Raw genomic sequence first — 21,757 nt, 5'->3', positions numbered from 1 at the left:
CAGCAGGTAGCCTAGTGGTTAGAGTGTTGGGCCAGTAACCGGCAGGTAGCCTAGTGGTCAGAGTGTTGGGCCAGTAACCAGCAGGTAGCCTAGTGATCAGAGTGTTGGGCCAGTAACCAGCAGGTAGCCTAGTGATCAGAGTGTTGGGCCAGTAACGAGCAGGTAGCCTAGTGATCAGAGTGTTGGGCCAGTAACCAGCAGGTAGCCTAGTGATTAGAGTGTTGGGCCAGTAACCAGCAGGTAGCCTAGTGATCAGAGTGTTGGGCCAGTAACCAGCAGGTAGCCTAGTGATCAGAGTGTTGGGCCAGTAACCAGCAGGTAGCCTAGTGGTCAGAGCGTTGGGCCAGTAGCCAGCAGGTAGCTTAGTGGTTAGAGCATTGGGCCAGTAGCCAGCAGGTAGCCTAGTGATCAGAGCGTTGGGCCAGTAGCCAGCAGGAAGCCTAGTGATCAGAGTGTTGGGCCATTAGCCAGCAGGTAGCCTAGTGACCAGAGTGTTGGGCCAGTAACCAGCAGGTAGCCTAGTGGTCAGAGTGTTGGGCCAGTAACCAGCAGGTAGCCTAGTGGTCAGAGCATTGGGCCAGTAACCAGCAGGTAGCCTAGTGGTCAGAGTGTTGGGCCAGTAGCCAGCAGGTAGCCTAGTGGTCAGAGTGTTGGGCCAGTAGCCAGCAGGTAGCCTAGTGGTCAGAGTGTTGGGCCAGTAGCCAGCAGGTAGCCTAGTGATCAGAGTGTTGGGCCAGTAACCAGCAGGTAGCCTAGTGGTCAGGGTGTTGGGCCAGTAACCAGCGGGTAGCCTAGTGGTCAGAGTTTTGGGCCAGTAACCAGCAGGTAGCCTAGTGGTCAGAGTGTTGGGCCAGTAACCAACAGGTAGCCTAGTGGTCAGAGTGTTGGGCCAGTAACCAGCAGGTAGCCTAGTGATCAGAGCGTTGGGCCAGTAACCAGCAGGTAGCCTAGTGGTCAGAGTGTTGGGCCAGTAACCAGCAGGTAGCCTAGTGATCAGAGTGTTGGGCCAGTAGCCAGCAGGTAGCTTAGTGGTTAGAGTGTTGGGCCAGTAACCAGCAGGTAGCCTAGTGATCAGAGTGTTGGGCCAGTAGCCAGCAGGTAGCCTAGTGATCAGAGTGTTGGGCCAGTAACCAGCAGGTAGCCTAGTGATCAGAGTGTTGGGCCAGTAACCAGCAGGTAGCCTAGTGATCAGAGTGTTGGGCCGGTAACCAGCAGGTAGCCTAGTGATCAGAGTGTTGGGCCAGTAACCAGCAGGTAGCCTAGTGGTTAGAGCATTAGGGCCAGTAACCAGCAGGTAGCCTAGTAGTTAGAGCATTAGGGCCAGTAACCAGCAGGTAGCCTAGTGGTCAGAGTGTTGGGCCAGTAACCAGCAGGTAGCCTAGTGATCAGAGCGTTGGGCCAGTAACCAGCAGGTAGCCTAGTGGTCAGAGTGTTGGGCCAGTAACCAGCAGGTAGCCTAGTGGTCAGAGTGTTGGGCCAGTAGCCAGCAGGTAGCCTAGTGATCAGAGTGTTGGGCCAGTAACCAGCAGGTAGCCTAGTGGTCAGAGTGTTGGGCCAGTAACCAGCAGGTAGCCTAGTGGTTAGAGCATTAGGGCCAGTAACCAGCAGGTAGCCTAGTAGTTAGAGCATTAGGGCCAGTAACCAGCAGGTAGCCTAGTGGTCAGAGTGTTGGGCCAGTAACCAGCAGGTAGCCTAGTGATCAGAGCGTTGGGCCAGTAACCAGCAGGTAGCCTAGTGATCAGAGTGTTGGGCCAGTAACCAGCAGGTAGCCTAGTGGTCAGAGTGTTGGGCCAGTGACCAGCAGGTAGCCTAGTGATCAGAGTGTTGGGCCAGTAACTGAAAGGTTACTAGATCGAATCCCTGAGCTGACAAGGTAAATATCTGTTGTTCTAAAAATAGCAGGGACAGTCGCACTCTTTGAAGTAAATTAGACAAAACTTTTTATGTCTTGTGTTCAGCACGACTAAAAATACATCTTCATCACTTCAATCCCAGTGAGCTCAGCTCCCCAGCCAAGGGCAGTGTTGTTGCGCGAGGTGGGATATAATAGGATTTTAAAGTAATTTTGTTTTGTTGATTAGCTACCAGTTGTGAAACAAAACGACAGAAACAAAACTTTTAAAACAGTTGAAAACATATAATACTAGTTATAACCTAAAGAGCAGATAAAATTGACAATAGCCTGATTGGGTGACAATATTATCAATTGTCAAATTGTGAATGCCGAGACCCGTGTAATTGATACAAAGACAGGGAACAGAACATGTGTTTTGTATTTAAATTCTCACGTTTTGGTTTCTGTATCTGACCAGTCGGAAAGAGCAGATTCTAATGTTTCTAACACACCTACATCTAACACGCCAACCGACTCTCAGTAATGAACAAATGTTTATAAATAAATAACTTAATAATAATAAATAACTTTTTGTATTTTTGTTGTTGTTGTTGTTGTTGTTGTTGTTGTTGTTGTTGTTGTAGCATAACCATAGTTTCACACGTGTGAGCACTCAAGACACTAAATAATTGTTTTTGGGGGGGGGGGAATATACTTCTATTTTTTTTTTTATTCTCTTATATTCCATTACATTCTTACTGTGAAATAAGAATATAATGTTCTTTATATATCTTCTTTTTTTTGTATCATGATATTTCTTAATAATACCTGCCTAAATTAAATAATGCATTTCTTTGTCATGGTCTATATTAAATGGATTAATTCGACTGTTAGATTAGAAGGTAGACGCTCCAAAGACCCACATTGGCGGCTACTGGTATGTGCCGATGCCTGGCGATGCTAGTGCTAATCGCTGCTACCAACTGCTACCCTCTCAGAGCTCCATAGCCGTCCTACCAGCAGCTAGCAGACGTGAGCGCTATTGTCAACATGCTATATACTATGCTAACATACTATAGCATGCAATATTGCTAAAATCCTATAGCATGCTATACTATGCTAACATGCTTTAGCATGCTATACTATGCTATGCTAACACTATCTTTGTTGCTGTTCGTTCACTCCGTAAGCAGAATATGGCCTTCGCCTGGCCAGCCACATCTTCGTGAAGGACATCTCCCCCGAGAGCCTGGCGGCCAGAGACGGAAACATACAGGAGGGAGACGTAGTCCTGAAGGTGAGAGGGGGGAGGGAGGTAGAGGGGGGAGAAGGAGGATATCGGGACGGAAACATCCCACAGACAAGCTAATTGGTTGTTTTCTCCAAGCTGTGTCCAATTAGGTTACCGTTTGTAGCTAATTGGTTGTTTCCTCTCAGATCAACGGCACGGTGACAGAGAACCTGTCGTTGATAGACGCTAAGAAGCTGATTGAGAGGTCAAAGGGCAAACTAAAGATGGTGGTGCAGAGAGACGAGAGAGCTACGCTACTGAACATACCAGACCTGGACGACAGCGTCCCATCAGCCAACGCCTCCGACAGAGACGGTGAGGGACACTACATAGGTGTGTGTGTGTGTGTGCTGTGTGTGTGTGTGTGTGTGTGTGTGTGTGTGTGTGTGTGTGTGTGTGTGTGTGTGTGTGTGTGTGTGTGTGTGTGTGTGTGTGTGTGTGTGTGTGTGTGTGTGTGTGTGTGTGTGTGTGTGTGTGCATGCGTCGTTTCGTAATGCTGGAAAAGGCTAAATGCCGTAGGGTTGTGCGTTGTGCTGAAAGGCAAAGCCCCCATCAAAGTTGAAATGCACAACAACAACATGTACTTCACTTTCATAATCCAGGACCAGCCATATGTAAAATGTATGACTATGGTTAAAAGTGTCCGCTAGGCCTCCCGGGTGGCGCAGTGGTCTAAGGCACTGCATCGCAGCGCTAGCTGTGCCACCAGAGACTCTGGGTTCGCGACCTGGAGGTCCGTGGGGCGACGCACAATTGGCCTAGCGTCGTCCGGTTTGGGGTGGGCCGGGCCGGGCGCAGTGAGCACTAACCAAGGTTGCCAGGTGCACGGTGTTTCCTCCGACACATTGGTGCGGCTGGCTTCCGGGTTGGATGCGCGCTGTGTTAAGAAGCAGTGCGGCTTGTGTTTCGGAGGACGCATGACTTTCAACCTTCGCCTCTCCCGAGCCCGTACGGGAGTTGTAGCGATGAGACAAGATAGTAACTACTACAATTGGGGAGAAAAGGGGGTAAATTATATATTTTTTTAAGTTTCTTCTAAATGATATAAAAGACACGTTTCAGTTGTACAACTGACTAGGTATCTCCCTGTACAACTGACTAGGTATCTCCCTGTACAACTGACTAGGTATCCCCCTGTACAACTGACTAGGTATCTCCCTGTACAACTGACTAGGTATCTCCCTGTACAACTGACTAGGTATCTCCCTGTACAACTGACTAGGTATCTCCCTGTACAACTGACTAGGTATCTCCCTGTACAACTGACTAGGTATCTCCCTGTACAACTGACTAGGTTCATCTCTGTACAACTGACTAGGTATCTCCCTGTACAACTGACTAGGTTAATCTCTGTACAACTGACTAGGTATCTCCCTGTACAACTGACTAGGTTAATCTCTGTACAACTGACTAGGTATCTCCCTGTACAACTGACTAGGTTAATCTCTGTACAACTGACTAGGTATCTCCCTGTATCTCCCTGGACAACTGACTAGGTATCTCCCTGTACAACTGACTAGGTATCTCCCTGTACAACTGACTAGGTATCTCCCTGTACAACTGACTAGGTATCCCCCTGTACAACTGACTAGGTATCCCCCTGTACAACTGACTAGGTATCCCCCTGTACAACTGACTAGGTATCTCCCTGTACAACTGACTAGGTATCTCCCTGTACAACTGACTAGGTATCTCCCTGTACAACTGACTAGGTATCTCCCTGTACAACTGACTAGGTATCTCCCTGTACAACTGACTAGGTATCTCCCTGTACAACTGACTAGGTATCCCCCTGTACAACTGACTAGGTATCCCCCTGTACAACTGACTAGGTATCTCCCTGTACAACTGACTAGGTATCTCCCTGTACAACTGACTAGGTATCTCCCTGTACAACTGACTAGGTATCTCGCTGTACAACTGACTAGGTTAATCTCTGTACAACTGACTAGGTATCTCCCTGTACAACTGACTAGGTTAATCTCTGTACAACTGACTAGGTATCTCCCTGTACAACTGACTAGGTATCTCCCTGTACAACTGACTAGGTATCTCAAGGTACAACTGACTAGGTATCCCCCTGTACAACTGACTAGGTATCCCCCTGTACAACTGACTAGGTATCTCCCTGTACAACTGACTAGGTATCTCCCTGTACAACTGACTAGGTATCCCCCTGGACAACTGACTAGGTATCTCCCTGTACAACTGACTAGGTTAATCTCTGTACAACTGACTAGGTATCTCCCTGTACAACTGACTAGGTATCTCCCTGTACAACTGACTAGGTATCTCCCTGTACAACTGACTAGGTATCTCCCTGTACAACTGACTAGGTTAATCTCTGTACAACTGACTAGGTATCCCCCTGTACAACTGACTAGGTATCCCCCTGTACAACTGACTAGGTATCCCCCTGTACAACTGACTAGGTTAATCTCTGTACAACTGACTAGGTATCTCCCTGTACAACTGACTAGGTATCTCCCTGTACAACTGACTAGGTATCTCCCTGTACAACTGACTAGGTATCTCCCTGTACAACTGACTAGGTATCTCCCTGTACAACTGACTAGGTATCTCCCTGTACAACTGACTAGGTATCTCCCTGTACAACTGACTAGGTATCTCCCTGTACAACTGACTAGGTATCTCCCTGTACAACTGACTAGGTATCCCTCTTTCCCTTCTCCTTTATTATTCATATGTTGTTGAATATTGTGTTTTTTTGTGTTGTGTGTGTGTGTGTGTGTGTGTGTGTGTGTGTGTGTGTGTGTGTGTGTGTGTGTGTGTGTGTGTGTGTGTGTGTGTGTGTGTGTGTGTGTGTGTGTGTGTGTGTGTGTGTGTGTGTGTGTGTGTGTGTGTGTGTGTCCGAACAACAGACATTTCAGATATCCATTCGGTGGCGTCCGACCATTCCAACCGATCCCACGACAGACATCGTAACGGCCGGTCCCGCTCCCCTGACAAGCGGTCCGACCACTCCAGACACTCCCCTCCACAGATCACCAACGGCAGGTAAACGCCACACCACCTGGCTGCTACCACGGTACAGGGCGGGCCGACCTAAACGTTTCATCGGCTCGCCTAAGTCCAAACGTATTGTATTTTTTGTTTTTACATATATTTACATGATAGAAAAAACGCTTTCTGTGTAAACTTAAACGACTAAAACCACATATAAAGAATGTAGAACTTTAATATGTAGTCTGTATAGGGTATTAGTGAATACACTGTTGTTATGACAGTAAGTTGCAGGAGGTTAGTGGTATGTTATGACAGTAAGTTACAGGAGGTTAGTGGTATGTAATGACAGTAAGTTCCAGGAGGTTAGTGGTATGTTATGACAGTAAGTTGCAGGAGGTTAGTGGTATGTTATGACAGTAAGTTGCAGGAGGTTAGTGGCTCTGGATAAGAGCGTCTGCTAAATGACTTAAATGTAAATGTAATGTAAATGTATGTTATGATAGTAAGTTATAGGAGGTTAGTGGTATGTTATGACAGTAAGTTGCAGGAGGTTAGTGGTATGTTATGACAGTAAGTTCCAGGAGGTTAGTGGTATGTTATGACAGTAAGTTACAGGAGGTTAGTGGTATGTAATGACAGTAAGTTCCAGGAGGTTAGTGGTATGTTTTGACAGTAAGTTCCAGGAGGTTAGTGGTATGTTTCTCAGTAAGTTCCAGGAGGTTAGTGGTATGTTATGACAGTAAGTTCCAGGAGGTTAGTGGTATGTTTTGACAGTAAGTTCCAGGAGGTTAGTGGTATGTTTCTCAGTAAGTTCCAGGAGGTTAGTGGTATGTAATGACAGTAAGTTCCAGGAGGTTAGTGGTATGTAATGACAGTAAGTTCCAGGAGGTTAGTGGTATGTTTTGACAGTAAGTTCCAGGAGGTTAGTGGTATGTAATGACAGTAAGTTCCAGGAGGTTAGTGGTATGTTTCTCAGTAAGTTCCAGGAGGTTAGTGGTATGTTTTGACAGTAAGTTCCAGGAGGTTAGTGGTATGTTATGACAGTAAGTTCCAGGAGGTTAGTGGTATGTTATGACAGTAAGTTCCAGGAGGTTAGTGGTATGTAATGACAGTAAGTTCCAGGAGGTTAGTGGTATGTTATGACAGTAAGTTCCAGGAGGTTAGTGGTATGTTATGACAGTAAGTTCCAGGAGGTTAGTGGTATGTTATGACAGTAAGTTCCTTTATTTAACCAGGCAAGTCAGTTAAGAACAAATTCTTATTTTCAATGACGGCCGAGGAACTGCCTTGTTCAAGCCTTCCTGATCCTCTGTTTCCCTACCCAACAACAGAACCAAGCCTTCCTGATTCTCTGTTTCCCTACCCAACAACAGAACCAAGCCTTCCTGATCCTCTGTTTCCCTACCCAACAACAGAACCAAGCCTTCCTGATCCTCTGTTTCCCTACCCAACAACAGAACCAAGCCTTCCTGATTCACTCTGTTTCCCTACCCAACAACAGAACCAAGCCTTCCCGATTCTCTGTTTCCCTACCCAACAACAGAACCAAGCCTTCCTGATTCTCTGTTTCCCTACCCAACAACAGAACCAGGCCTTCCTGATTCTCTGTTTCCCTACCCAACAACAGAACCAGGCCTTCCTGATTATCTGTTTCCCTACCCAACAACAGAACCAAGCCTTCCTGATCCTCTGTTTCCCTACCCAACAACAGAACCAAGCCTTCCTGATTCTCTGTTTCCCTACCCAACAACAGAACCAAGCCTTCCTGATCCTCTGTTTCCCTACCCAACAACAGAACCAAGCCTTCCTGATTCTCTGTTTCCCTACCCAACAACAGAACCAAGCCTTCCTGATCCTCTGTTTCCCTACCCAACAACAGAACCAAGCCTTCCTGATTCTCTGTTTCCCTACCCAACAACAGAACCAAGCCTTCCTGATTCTCTGTTTCCCTACCCAACAACAGAACCAAACCTTCCTGATTCTCTGTTTCCCTACCCAACAACAGAACCAAGCCTTCCTGATCCTCTGTTTCCCTACCCAACAACAGAACCAGGCCTTCCTGATTCTCTGTTTCCCTACCCAACAACAGAACCAAGCCTTCCTGATTCTCTCTGTTTCCCTACCCAACAACAGAACCAGGCCTTCCTGATTCTCTGTTTCCCTACCCAACAACAGAACCAGGCCTTCCTGATTCTCTGTTTCCCTACCCAACAACAGAACCAAGCCTTCCTGATCCTCTGTTTCCCTACCCAACAACAGAACCAGGCCTTCCTGATTCTCTGTTTCCCTACCCAACAACAGAACCAGGCCTTCCTGATTCTCTGTTTCCCTACCCAACAACAGAACCAGGCCTTCCTGATTCTCTGTTTCCCTACCCAACAACAGAACCAGGCCTTCCTGATTCTCTGTTTCCCTACCCAACAACAGAACCAAGCCTTCCTGATTCTCTGTTTCCCTACCCAACAACAGAACCAGGCCTTCCTGATTCTCTGTTTCCCTACCCAACAACAGAACCAGGCCTTCCTGATTCTCTGTTTCCCTACCCAACAACAGAACCAGGCCTTCCTGATTCTCTGTTTCCCTACCCAACAACAGAACCAGGCCTTCCTGATTCTCTGTTTCCCTACCCAACAACAGAACCAAGCCTTCCTGATTCTCTGTTTCCCTACCCAACAACAGAACCAGGCCTTCCTGATTCTCTGTTTCCCTACCCAACAACAGAACCAAGCCTTCCTGATCCTCTGTTTCCCTACCCAACAACAGAACCAAGCCTTCCTGATTCTCTGTTTCCCTACCCAACAACAGAACCAAGCCTTCCTGATCCTCTGTTTCCCTACCCAACAACAGAACCAAGCCTTCCTGATTCCCTCTGTTTCCCTACCCAACAACAGAACCAAGCCTTCCTGATCCTCTGTTTCCCTACCCAACAACAGAACCAAGCCTTCCTGATTCTCTCTGTTTCCCTACCCAACAACAGAACCAAGCCTTCCTGATTCACTGTTTCCCTACCCAACAACAGAACCAAGCCTTCCTGATTCTCTCTGTTTCCCTACCCAACAACAGAACCAGGCCTTCCTGATCCTCTGTTTCCCTACCCAACAACAGAACCAAGCCTTCCTGATTCTCTGTTTCCCTACCCAACAACAGAACCAGGCCTTCCTGATCCTCTGTTTCCCTACCCAACAACAGAACCAAGCCTTCCTGATTCTCTGTTTCCCTACCCAACAACAGAACCAAGCCTTCCTGATTCTCTGTTTCCCTACCCAACAACAGAACCAGGCCTTCCTGATTCTCTGTTTCCCTACCCAACAACAGAACCAGGCCTTCCTGATTCTCTGTTTCCCTACCCAACAACAGAACCAAGCCTTCCTGATTCTCTGTTTCCCTACCCAACAACAGAACCAGGCCTTCCTGATTCCTTTGCTGATTTTACAGATTTTCTTCACAGATTTCACCTCTTAAAACTTTCAACAAAATATCTGTTTGTGCGTGATCATCTGAAGAATACTGTTTATTGGCCTTGTCCCAGATTAGTTTGTGCTCTACAGCCAAGTCCGATGGTCATTATCACGCCAAATGACAATAGGAATTGGCAAGACATCAGAAGCAGCTCTTGGACCAGGCTGTATGTTTGTTGCCGTTTGGGATAAATCATTCTGACCTCCGGGTTAATAATCTGTGTTTGTCCAACCTTTACTGGTTCTCAGCCAGAGCCACACTGAAGTGCACCTGGAGTACACATAATCCTCTCTCTCTCTCTCTCTCTCTCTCTCTCTCTCTCTCTCTCTCTCTCTCTCTCTCTCTCTCTCTCTCTGTCTCTCTCTCTCTCTCTCTCTCGCTCCTGCCCTCCCCCCTCTCTCTCTCTCTCTCTCGCCCTCCCCCCTCTCTCTCTCTCTCTCTCTCTCTCTCTCTCTCTCTCTCTCTCTCTCTCTCTCTCTCTCTCTCTCTCTCTCTCTCTCTCTCTCTCTCTCTCTCGCTCCTGCCCCCTCTCTCTCTCTCGCCCTCCCCTTACTCTCTCTCCCTCGCCCTCCCCTTACTCTCTCTCTCTCTCGCCCTCTCTCTCTCTCTCCCACCCTCTCGCCTCCGCCCTCCCCCTTACTCTCTCTCTCTTTCTCTTGCTCCCGCCCTCCCCCTTACTCTCTCTCTCTTTCTCTCGCTCCCTCCCTCCCCCTTACTCTCTCTCTACTCTCTCTCTCTCTCTCTCTCTCTCTCTCTCTCTCTCTCTCTCTCTCTCTCTCTCTCTCTCTCTCTCTCGCCCTCTCTCTCTCGCCTCCGCCCTCCCCTTACTCTCTCTCTCTCTCTCTCTCTCTCTCTCGCTCCCGCCCTCCCCTTAATCTCTCTCTCTCTCACACCCGCCCACCCCTTACTCTCTCTCTCTCTCCCGCCCTCCCCCTTACTCTCTCTCTCTTTCTCTGCTCCCGCCCTCCCCCTTACTCTCTCTCTCTCTCTCTCTCTCTCTCTCTCTCTCTCTCTCTCTCTCTCTCTCTCTCTCTCTCTCTCTCTCTCTCGCTCCCGCCCTCCCCTTAATCTCTCTCTCTCTCACTCCCGCCCTCCCCTTACTCTCTCTCTCTCTCCCGCACTCTCTCTCACTCTCCCGTCCTCTCTCCCGCCCTCCCTCTTTCTCCCGCCCTCCCCCTCTCTCTCTCTCTCCTCGCCTCGCCTCCATCACCTCAGATATGCCTCTCTAAAAATAGAGTACAAAGGAGAAGACAAAAACAAACAGTGACCTTCAAGCTCACAGTGCAGACACACACAAGGCAGCAGGTAGCCTAGCGATTAGAGCGTTGAGCTAGTAACTGAAAGGTTGCTAGTTCGACTCCCTGAGGTGAAAGATCTGTCTGTGCCCTTGAGCAAGGCACTTAACCCTAATTGCTCTAAGGTTGTCATTTATAATGGCAGACCTTGGCCATGATACCTCTCTCTGAATTTATTTATTTAATTAGTCAATTAAGAACAAATTCTACCCCGGGCCACACCCTAACCCAGACGACGCTGGGCCAATTGTGCGCCGCCCTATGGGACTCCCAATCACATCCGGTTGTGATACAGCCTGGAATCGAACCAGGGTCTGTAGTGACGCCTCTAGCACTGAGATGCAGGGCCTTAGAATGCTGCAGCACTTGAGAGCGCCTCTTCTCTGAGGGTGTCTCATGAAGAGTTGGGATATGCCTTAAAAAAAAAAACTTTAAAAAATACAGTTTGAAATTGGACAGATAAAAGCATCCAACACATCCTCATTATTATTATTATTATTGTTGTTTATTTCCTTCTAATCTCTACGGCCTTTACGTGTTGTCCACTGCAGTTAAAACGCCGAGACGCATATATAGGTGATGTGTAGTATTTGTTTCATTGTACCACATCTCTGGTCCTGTATTGGCTCAGTCGCTGAGAGTTTGGCACTAACAATGGCATGCCAGGTTCTGGGTTCAATTCCCGCAGGGATCACGTGCACATTCATAAAATATTATTCAACAAAACAAAACTAAACAGTTCTGTTTTTTGTTGTTGTTGTTGTTTCTTTGTCTCCGAACACAGAAGTCGTGAGGAGGAGAGGATCTTAAAGCCGACAGCGGTACCAGCCAAGTTAGCAGAGGAGGTTCCTGCCCTGCCAAAACCCCTGGAGCAGCCGGTCACCAGGGAGGAGAAACAGTTACCACCCCTACCAGGTCAGAACCACTGCCGGTAACTAGTAGACCTAACCACTGCCGGTAACTAGTAGGCCTAACCACTGCTGTAACTAGTAGGCCTAACCACTGCCGGTAACTAGTAGCTAGTAGACCTAGTAGACCGGTAGTGGTTAATAATAATAATATTATTATATTATTATTAACCACTACCGGTAACTAGTAGACCTAACCACTGCCGGTAACTAGTAGGCCTAACCACTACCGGTAACTAGTAGACCTAACCACTGCCGGTAACTAGTAGACCTAACCACTGCCGGTAACTAGTAGGCCTAACCACTACCGGTAACTAGTAGACCTAACCACTGCTGGTAGCTAGTAGACCTAACCACTGCCAGTAACTAGTAGACCTAACCACTGCCGGTAACTAGTAGACCTAACCACTACCGGTAACTAGTAGGCCTAACCACTACCGGTAACTAGTAGACCTAACCACTGCTGGTAACTAGTAGACCTAACCACTGCCGGTAACTAGTAGACCTAACCACTACCGGTAACTAGTAGACCTAACCACTACCGGTAACTAGTAGACCTAACCACTGCCGGTAACTAGTAGGCCTAACCACTGCCGGTAACTAGTAGACCTAACCACTACCGGTAACTAGTAGACCTAACCACTGCTGGTAACTAGTAGACCTAACCACTACCGGTAACTAGTAGACCTAACCACTGCTGGTAACTAGTAGGCCTAACCACTGCTGGTAACTAGTAGGCCTAACCACTGCCGGTAACTAGTAGGCCTAACCACTGCTGGTAACTAGTAGACCTAACCACTGCCGGTAACTAGTAGGCCTAACCACTGCTGGTAACTAGTAGACCTAACCACTGCCGGTAACTAGTAGGCCTAACCACTGCTGTAACTAGTAGGCCTAACCACTGCCGGTAACTAGTAACTAGTAGACCTAACCACTGCTGTAACTAGTAGGCCTAACCACTGCCGGTAACTAGTAGACCTAACCACTGCCGGTAATTAGTAGACCTAACCACTGCCGGTAACTAGTAGACCTAACCACTGCCGGTAACTAGTAGACCTAACCACTGCCGGTAACTAGTAGACCTAACCACTACCGGTAACTAGTAGACCTAACCACTGCTGTAACTAGTAGGCCTAACCACTGCCGGTAACTAGTAGACCTAACCACTGCCGGTAACTAGTAGACCTAACCACTGCCGGTAACTAGTAGACCTAACCACTGCCGGTAACTAGTAGACCTAACCACTGCCGGTAACTAGTAGACCTAACCACTGCTGGTAACTAGTAGACCTAACCACTACCGGTAACTAGTAGACCTAACCACTGCTGGTAACTAGTAGGCCTAACCACTGCTGGTAACTAGTAGGCCTAACCACTGCCGGTAACTAGTAGGCCTAACCACTGCTGGTAACTAGTAGACCTAACCACTGCCGGTAACTAGTAGGCCTAACCACTGCTGGTAACTAGTAGACCTAACCACTGCCGGTAACTAGTAGGCCTAACCACTGCTGTAACTAGTAGGCCTAACCACTGCCGGTAACTAGTAACTAGTAGACCTAACCACTGCTGTAACTAGTAGGCCTAACCACTGCCGGTAACTAGTAGACCTAACCACTGCCGGTAATTAGTAGACCTAACCACTGCCGGTAACTAGTAGACCTAACCACTGCCGGTAACTAGTAGACCTAACCACTGCCGGTAACTAGTAGACCTAACCACTACCGGTAACTAGTAGACCTAACCACTGCTGTAACTAGTAGGCCTAACCACTGCCGGTAACTAGTAGACCTAACCACTGCCGGTAACTAGTAGACCTAACCACTGCCGGTAACTAGTAGACCTAACCACTGCCGGTAACTACCTTACTCATCAACTGTGGTACCCCATCAGAACCCAACATAATGCTTGTTTTACTCCATTGTTTGTGAACAATGTCATTGTAAACACAAACTGTATATCTTAAAAATATATATTTATATTATATTTATATCATGCATGGTCATTCCTTCCATCCATAGCTCTGTATGAGTTTCCCCTTTCCCTCAGCTTTTTACCGAAACAGTGGCAGGGTATCACTGTGTTATAGTTTGAACTGTAGATTGCCCCTTTAACCCACACACAACGGTTTCAGTCCAGCTACCAAGGTTACAGCTAAAAGCTTGCTATGCTGACACTGCTGTGTGCTGAGTGCTGAGCTTGGCTGAGGCTGCAGCCTACAGTTAGTTGGTTATAAACAGTGTGACTTGATGGACTCTGACGTGTCTCCTCCTGCCCTGCAGCCAGCAGCCTCCTGCGTCTCCTCCCAGATCAGGACACCATGTACTGTGTTGGTGTGGTGTCTATGACCTCCCAGATCAGGACACCATGTACTGTGTTGGTGTGGTGTCTCCTCCCAGATCAGGACACCATGTACTGTGTTGGTGTGGTGTCTCCTCCCAGATCAGGGCACCATGTACTGTGTTGGTGTGGTGTCTCCTCCCAGATCAGGGCACCATGTACTGTGTTGGTGTGCTGTCTCCTCCCAGATCAGGACACTATGTACTGTGTTGGTGTGGTGTCTATGACCTCCCAGATTAGGGCACCATGTACTGTGGTTGTGTGGTGTCTATGACCTCCCAGATCAGGACACTATGTACTGTGTTGGTGTGGTGTCTCCTCCCAGATCAGGACACCATGTACTGTGGTTGTGTGGTGTCTATGACCTCCCAGATTACGGCACCATGTACTGTGTTGGTGTGGTGTCTCCTCCCAGATCAGGACACTATGTACTGTGTTGGTGTGGTGTCTCCTCCCAGATCAGGGCACCATGTACTGTGTTGGTGTGGTGTCTCCTCCCAGATCAGGACACTATGTACTGTGTTGGTGTGGTGTCTCCTCCCAGATCAGGACACCATGTACTGTGTTGGTGTGGTGTCTCCTCCCAGATCAGGACACCATGTACTGTGTTGGTGTGGTGTCTATGACCTCCCAGATCAGGGCACCATGTACTGTGTTGGTGTGCTGTCTCCTCCCAGATCAGGGCACTATGTACTGTGTTGGTGTGGTGTCTCCTCCCAGATCAGGACACTATGTACTGTGTTGGTGTGGTGTCTATGACCTCCCAGATCAGGACACTATGAACTGTGTTGGTGTGGTGTCTATGACCTCCCAGATCAGGACACTATGTAAGTCGCTCTGGATAAGAGCGTCTGCTAAATGACTTAAATGTAATGTAATGTAAATGTACTGTGTTGGTGTGGTGTCTATGAACTCCCAGGTCAGGACACTATGTACTGTGTTGGTGCTGTGTCTCCTCCCAGATCAGGGCACTATGTACTGTGTTGGTGTGGTGTCTCCTCCCAGATCAGGACACCATGTACTGTGTTGGTGTGGTGTCTCCTCCCAGATCAGGACACTATGTACTGTGTTGGTGTGGTGTCTCCTCCCAGATCAGGGCACTATGTACTGTGTTGGTGTGGTGTCTCCTCCCAGATCAGGACACTATATACTGTGTTGGTGTGGTGTCTCCTCCCAGATCCGGACACTATATACTGTGTTGGTGTGGTGTCTCCTCCCAGATCAGGACACTATGTACTGTGTTGGTGTGGTGTCTCCTCCCAGATCAGGGCACCATGTACTGTGTTGGTGTGGTGTCTCCTCCCAGATCAGGACACTATGTACTGTGTTGGTGTGGTGTCTCCTCCCAGATTAGGGCACCATGTACTGTGTTGGTGTGGTGTCTATGACCTCCCAGGTCAGGACACTATGTACTGTGTTGGTGTGGTGTCTATGACCTCCCAGGTCAGGACACTATGTACTGTGTTGGTGTGGTGTCTCCTCCCAGATCAGGACACTATGTACTGTGTTGGTGTGGTGTCTCCTCCCAGATCAGGACACTATGTACTGTGTTGGTGTGGTGTCTCCTCCCAGATCAGGACACTATGTACTGTGTTGGTGTGGTGTCTCCTCCCAGATCAGGACACTATGTACTGTGTTGGTGTGGTGTCTCCTCCCAGATCAGGACACTATGTACTGTGTTGGTGTGGTGTCTATGACCTCCCAGGTCAGGACACTATGTACTGTGTTGTTGTGGTATCTATGACCTCCCAGGTCAGGACACTATGTACTGTGTTGGTGTGGTGTCTCCTCCCAGATCAGGGCACTATGTACTGTGTTGGTGTGGTGTCTATGACCTCCCAGATCAGGACACTATGTACTGTGTTGGTGTGGTGTCTCCTCCCAGATCAGGGCACCATGTACTGTGTTGGTGTGGTGTCTCCTCCCAGATCAGGACACTATGTACTGTGTTGGTGTGGTGTCTCCTCCCAGATCAGGACACTATGTACTGTGTTGGTGTGGTGTCTCCTCCCAGATCAGGACACTATATACTGTGTTGGTGTGGTGTCTCCTCCCAGATCAGGACACTATATACTGTGTTGGTGTGGTGTCTCCTCCCAGATCAGGACACTATGTACTGTGTTGGTGTGGTGTCTCCTTCCAGATCAGGGCACCATGTACTGTGTTGGTGTGGTGTCTCCTCCCAGATCAGGACACTATGTAATGTGTTGGTGTGGTGTCTCCTCCCAGATTAGGGCACCATGTACTGTGTTGGTGTGGTGTCTATGACCTCCCAGGTCAGGACACTATGTACTGTGTTGGTGTGGTGTCTATGACCTCCCAGGTCAGGACACTATGTACTGTGTTGGTGTGGTGTCTCCTCCCAGATCAGGACACTATGTACTGTGTTGGTGTGGTGTCTCCTCCCAGATCAGGACACTATGTACTGTGTTGGTGTGGTGTCTCCTCCCAGATCAGGACACTATGTACTGTGTTGGTGTGGTGTCTCCTCCCAGATCAGGACACTATGTACTGTGTTGGTGTGGTGTCTCCTCCCAGATCAGGACACTATGTACTGTGTTGGTGTGGTGTCTATGACCTCCCAGGTCAGGACACTATGTACTGTGTTGTTGTGGTGTCTATGACCTCCCAGGTCAGGACACTATGTACTGTGTTGGTGTGGTGTCTCCTCCCAGATCAGGGCACTATGTACTGTGTTGGTGTGGTGTCTATGACCTCCCAGATCAGGACACTATGTACTGTGTTGGTGTGGTGTCTCCTCCCAGATCAGGGCACCATGTACTGTGTTGGTGTGGTGTCTCCTCCCAGATCAGGACACTATGTACTGTGTTGGTGTGGTGTCTCCTCCCAGATCAGGACACTATGTACTGTGTTGGTGTGGTGTCTCCTCCCAGATCAGGACACTATATACTGTGTTGGTGTGGTGTCTCCTCCCAGTTCAGGACACTATATACTGTGTTGGTGTGGTGTCTCCTCCCAGATCAGGACACTATGTACTGTGTTGGTGTGGTGTCTCCTTCCAGATCAGGGCACCATGTACTGTGTTGGTGTGGTGTCTCCTCCCAGATCAGGACACTATGTACTGTGTTGGTGTGGTGTCTATGACCTCCCAGGTCAGGACACTATGTACTGTGTTGGTGTGGTGTCTATGACCTCCCAGGTCAGGACACTATGTACTGTGTTGGTGTGGTGTCTCCTCCCAGATCAGGACACTATGTACTGTGTTGGTGTGGTGTCTCCTCCCAGATCAGGACACTATGTACTGTGTTGGTGTGGTGTCTCCTCCCAGGTCAGGACACTATGTACTGTGTTGGTGTGGTGTCTCCTCCCAGATCAGGACACTATGTACTGTGTTGGTGTGGTGTCTCCTCCCAGATCAGGACACTATGTACTGTGTTTGTGTGGTGTCTATGACCTCCCAGGTCAGGACACTATGTACTGTGTTGTTGTGGTGTCTATGACCTCCCAGGTCAGGACACTATGTACTGTGTTGGTGTGGTGTCTGACCTCCCAGATCAGGACACTATGTACTGTGTTGGTGTGGTGTCTCCTCCCAGATCAGGGCACCATGTACTGTGTTGGTGTGGTGTCTCCTCCCAGATCAGGACACTATGTACTGTGTTGGTGTGGTGTCTCCTCCCAGATCAGGACACTATGTACTGTGTTGGTGTGGTGTCTCCTCCCAGATCAGGGCACCATGTACTGTGTTGGTGTGGTGTCTCCTCCCAGATCAGGACACTATGTACTGTGTTGGTGTGGTGTCTCCTCCCAGATCAGGGCACCATGTACTGTGTTGGTGCTGCGTCTCCTCCCAGATCAGGACACCATGTACTGTGTTGGTGTGGTGTCTCCTCCCAGATCAGGACACCATGTACTGTGTTGGTGTGGTGTCTCCTCCCAGATCAGGGCACCATGTACTGTGTTGGTGTGGTGTCTCCTCCCAGATCAGGACACTATGTACTGTGTTGGTGTGGTGTCTCCTCCCAGATCAGGGCACCATGTACTGTGTTGGTGTGGTGTCTCCTCCCAGATCAGGGCACCATGTACTGTGTTGGTGTGGTGTCTCCTCCCAGATCAGGGCACCATGTACTGTGTTGGTGTGGTGTCTCCTCCCAGATCAGGGCACCATGTACTGTGTTGGTGTGGTGTCTCCTCCCAGATCAGGACACTATGTACTGTGTTGGTGTGGTGTCTCCTCCCAGATCAGGGCACTATGTACTGTGTTGGTGTGGTGTCTCCTCCCAGATCAGGACACTATGTACTGTGTTGGTGTGGTGTCTCCTCCCAGATCAGGGCACCATGTACTGTGTTGGTGTGGTGTCTCCTCCCAGATCAGGGCACCATGTACTGTGTTGGTGTGGTGTCTATGACCTCCCAGGTCAGGACACTATGTACTGTGTTGGTGTGGTGTCTCCTCCCAGATCAGGACACCATGTACTGTGTTGGTGTAGTGTCTCCTCCCAGATCAGGACACTATGTACTGTGTTGGTGTGGTGTCTCCTCCCAGATCAGGACACTATGTACTGTGTTGGTGTGGTGTCTCCTCCCAGATCAGGGCACCATGTACTGTGTTGGTGTGGTGTCTCCTCCCAGATCAGGGCACCATGTACTGTGTTGGTGTGGTGTCTATGACCTCCCAGGTCAGGACACTATGTACTGTGTTGGTGTGGTGTCTCCTCCCAGATCAGGACACTATGTACTGTGTTGGTGTGGTGTCTCCTCCCAGATCAGGACACCATGTACTGTGTTGGAGCTGCGTCTCCTCCCAGATCAGGACACTATGTACTGTGTTGGTGTGGTGTCTCCTCCCAGATCAGGACACTATGTACTGTGTTGGTGTGGTGTCTCCTCCCAGATCAGGACACTATGTACTGTGTTGGTGTGGTGTCTCCTCCCAGATCAAGACACTATGTACTGTGTTGGTGTGGTGTCTCCTCCCAGATCAGGGCACTATGTACTGTTTTGGTGTGGTGTCTCCTCCCAGATCAGGATACTATGTACTGTGTTGGTGCTGCGTCTCCTCCCAGATCAGGGCACCATGTACTGTGTTGGTGTGGTGTCTCCTCCCAGATCAGGACACTATGTACTGTGTTGGTGTGGTGTCTCCTCCCAGATCAGGACACTATGTACTGTGTTGATGTGGTGTCTATGAACTCCCAGATTAGGGCACCATGTACTGTGGTTGTGTGGTGTCTATGACCTCCCAGATCAGGACACTATGTACTGTGTTGGTGTGGTGTCTATGACCTCCCAGATCAGGACACTATGTACTGTGTTGGTGTGGTGTCTCCTCCCAGATCAGGGCACCATGTACTGTGTTGGTGTGGTGTCTCCTCCCAGATCAGGACACTATGTACTGTGTTGGTGTGGCGTCTCCTCCCAGATCAGGACACTATGTAATGTGTTGGTGTGGTGTCTCCTCCCAGATCAGGACACCATGTACTGTGTTGATGTGGTGTCTATGAACTCCCAGATTAGGGCACCATGTACTGTGGTTGTGTGGTGTCTATGACCTCCCAGATCAGGACACTATGTACTGTGTTGGTGTGGTGTCTATGACCTCCCAGGTCAGGACACTATGTACTGTGTTGGTGTGGTGTCTATGATCTCCCAGATCAGGACACTATGTACTGTGTTGGTGTGGTGTCTCCTCCCAGATCAGGGCACCATGTACTGTGTTGGTGTGGTGTCTATGACCTCCCAGATCAGGGCACCATGTACTGTGTTGGTGTGGTGTCTATGACCTCCCAGGTCAGGACACTATGTACTGTGTTGGTGTGGTGTCTATGAGGGTATTGAGATTAGGTTAGTGTGAAGGCCAGATGTATTGTGGGTATTGATATTAGGTTAGCGTGAAGGCCAGATGTATTGTGGGTATTGAGATTAGGTTAGCGTGAAGGGAAGATGTATTGTGGGTACTGAGATTAGGTTAGCGTGAAGGCCAGATGTATTGTGGGTATTGAGATTAGGTTAGCATGAAGGGAAGATGTATTGTGGGTACTGAGATTAGGTTAGCGTGAAGGCCAGATGTATTGTGGGTATTGAGATTAGGTTAGCGTGATAGCCAGATGTATTGTGGGTAATGAGATTAGGTTAGTGTGAAGGCCAGATGTATTGTGGGTATTGAGATTAGGTTAGTTTGAAGGCCAGATGTATTGTGGGTATTGAGATTAGGTTAGCGTGAAGGCCAGATGTATTGTGGGTATTGAGATTAGGTTAGCGTGAAGGCCAGATGTATTGTGGGTATTGAGATTAGGTTAGCGTGAAGGGAAGATGTATTGTGGGTATTGAGATTAGATTAGCGTGAAGGCCAGATGTATTGTGGGTATTGAGATTAGGTTAGCGTGATGGCCAGATGTATTGTGGGTATTGAGATTAGGTTAGCGTGAAGGCAAGATGTATTGTGGGTATTGAGATTAGGTTAGCGTGAAGGGAAGATGTATTGTGGGTACTGAGATTAGGTTAGCGTGAAGGCCAGATGTATTGTGGGTATTGAGATTAGGTTAGCGTGATGGCCAGATGTATTGTGGGTAATGAGATTAGGTTAGTGTGAAGGCCAGATGTATTGTGGGTATTGAGATTAGGTTAGTGTGAAGGCCAGATGTATTGTGGGTATTGAGATTAGGTTAGCGTGAAGGCCAGATGTATTGAGATTAGGTTAGCGTGAAGGCCAGATGTATTGTGGGTATTGAGATTAGGTTAGCGTGAAGGCCAGGTGTATTGTGGGTATTGAGATTAGGTTAGCGTGATGGCCAGATGTATTGTGGGTAATGAGATTAGGTTAGTGTGAAGGCCAGATGTATTGTGGGTATTGAGATTAGGTTAGCGTGAAGGCCATATGTATTGTGGGTATTGAGATTAGGTTAGCGTGAAGGCCAGATGTATTGTGGGTATTGAGATTAGGTTAGCGTGAAGGGAAGATGTATTGTGGGTATTGAGATTAGGTTAGCGTGATGGCCAGATGTATTGTGGGTAATGAGATTAGGTTAGCGTGAAGGCCAGATGTATTGTGGGTATTGAGATTAGGTTAGCATGAAGGGAAGATGTATTGTGGGTATTGAGATTAGGTTAGCGTGAAGGCCAGATTTATTGTGGGTATTGATATTAGGTTAGCGTGATGGCCAGATGTATTGTGGGTATTGAGATTAGGTTAGCGTGAAGGCCAGATATATTGTGGGTATTGAGATTAGGTTAGCGTGAAGGGAAGATGTATTGTGGGTATTGAGATTAGGTTAGCGTGAAGGCCAGATGTATTGTGGGTATTGAGATTAGGTTAGCGTGAAGGCCAGATGTATTGTGGGTATTGAGATTAGGTTAGCGTGAAGGCAAGATGTATTGTGGGTATTGAGATTAGGTTAGCGTGAAGGGAAGATGTATTGTGGGTATTGAGATTAGGTTAGCGTGATGGCCAGATGTATTGTTGGTATTGAGATTAGGTTAGCGTGATGGCCAGATGTATTGTGGTCCCTCTAACCTACATTTGAACCTCCATTCACTCTCTTGTGGGAATAGTACATGGATGTGTGTACACAGTACAGTTGATTGTGTGTGTGTGTGTGTGTGTGTGTGTGTGTGTGTGTGTGTGTGTGTGTGTGTGTGTGTGTGTGTGTGTGTGTGTGTGTGTGTGTGTGTGTGTGTGTGTGTGTGTGTGTGTGTGTGTGTGTGTG

The 21,757-nt window shown here is 48.4% G+C and overlaps 2 protein-coding genes across 3 annotated transcripts in view; both read left to right on the top strand.

The window, feature by feature from the left end:
* The window catches only part of LOC124031591 (tight junction protein ZO-1-like), a 268,215-nt gene that overhangs the window by 188,573 nt on the left and 57,885 nt on the right, over window positions 1-21,757 (top strand). Inside the window, 4 exon segments of the mRNA XM_046343022.1 lie at window positions 3,025-3,131; window positions 3,272-3,440; window positions 6,008-6,143; window positions 11,631-11,761. Of these exon segments, the coding sequence (XP_046198978.1) occupies window positions 3,025-3,131; window positions 3,272-3,440; window positions 6,008-6,143; window positions 11,631-11,761 (543 nt within the window).
* Window positions 16,115-21,748, top strand: LOC124031843. 2 transcript variants are annotated; one of them, XR_006838174.1, is made up of 3 exons: window positions 16,115-17,379; window positions 18,860-20,059; window positions 20,142-20,159. XR_006838174.1 is itself a non-coding variant. In XM_046343594.1 (2 exons), exons 1-2 carry the CDS (start codon window positions 16,378-16,380, stop codon window positions 19,226-19,228), a joined length of 1,371 nt encoding a protein of 456 aa, XP_046199550.1. In that variant the 5' UTR covers window positions 16,115-16,377; the 3' UTR covers window positions 19,229-21,748. The 2 variants fall into 2 exon arrangements, 1 of the variants encoding a protein (XP_046199550.1); XM_046343594.1 differs by having other exon boundaries at window positions 18,860-21,748.

The sequence above is a fragment of the Oncorhynchus gorbuscha genome, linkage group LG01 (assembly GCF_021184085.1).
Source record: "Oncorhynchus gorbuscha isolate QuinsamMale2020 ecotype Even-year linkage group LG01, OgorEven_v1.0, whole genome shotgun sequence".
NCBI classification, from domain to species: domain Eukaryota; kingdom Metazoa; phylum Chordata; class Actinopteri; order Salmoniformes; family Salmonidae; genus Oncorhynchus; species Oncorhynchus gorbuscha.
Note: the sequence above shows the minus strand (reverse complement) of the source record. Positions and strands in the feature narration are given on the sequence as shown.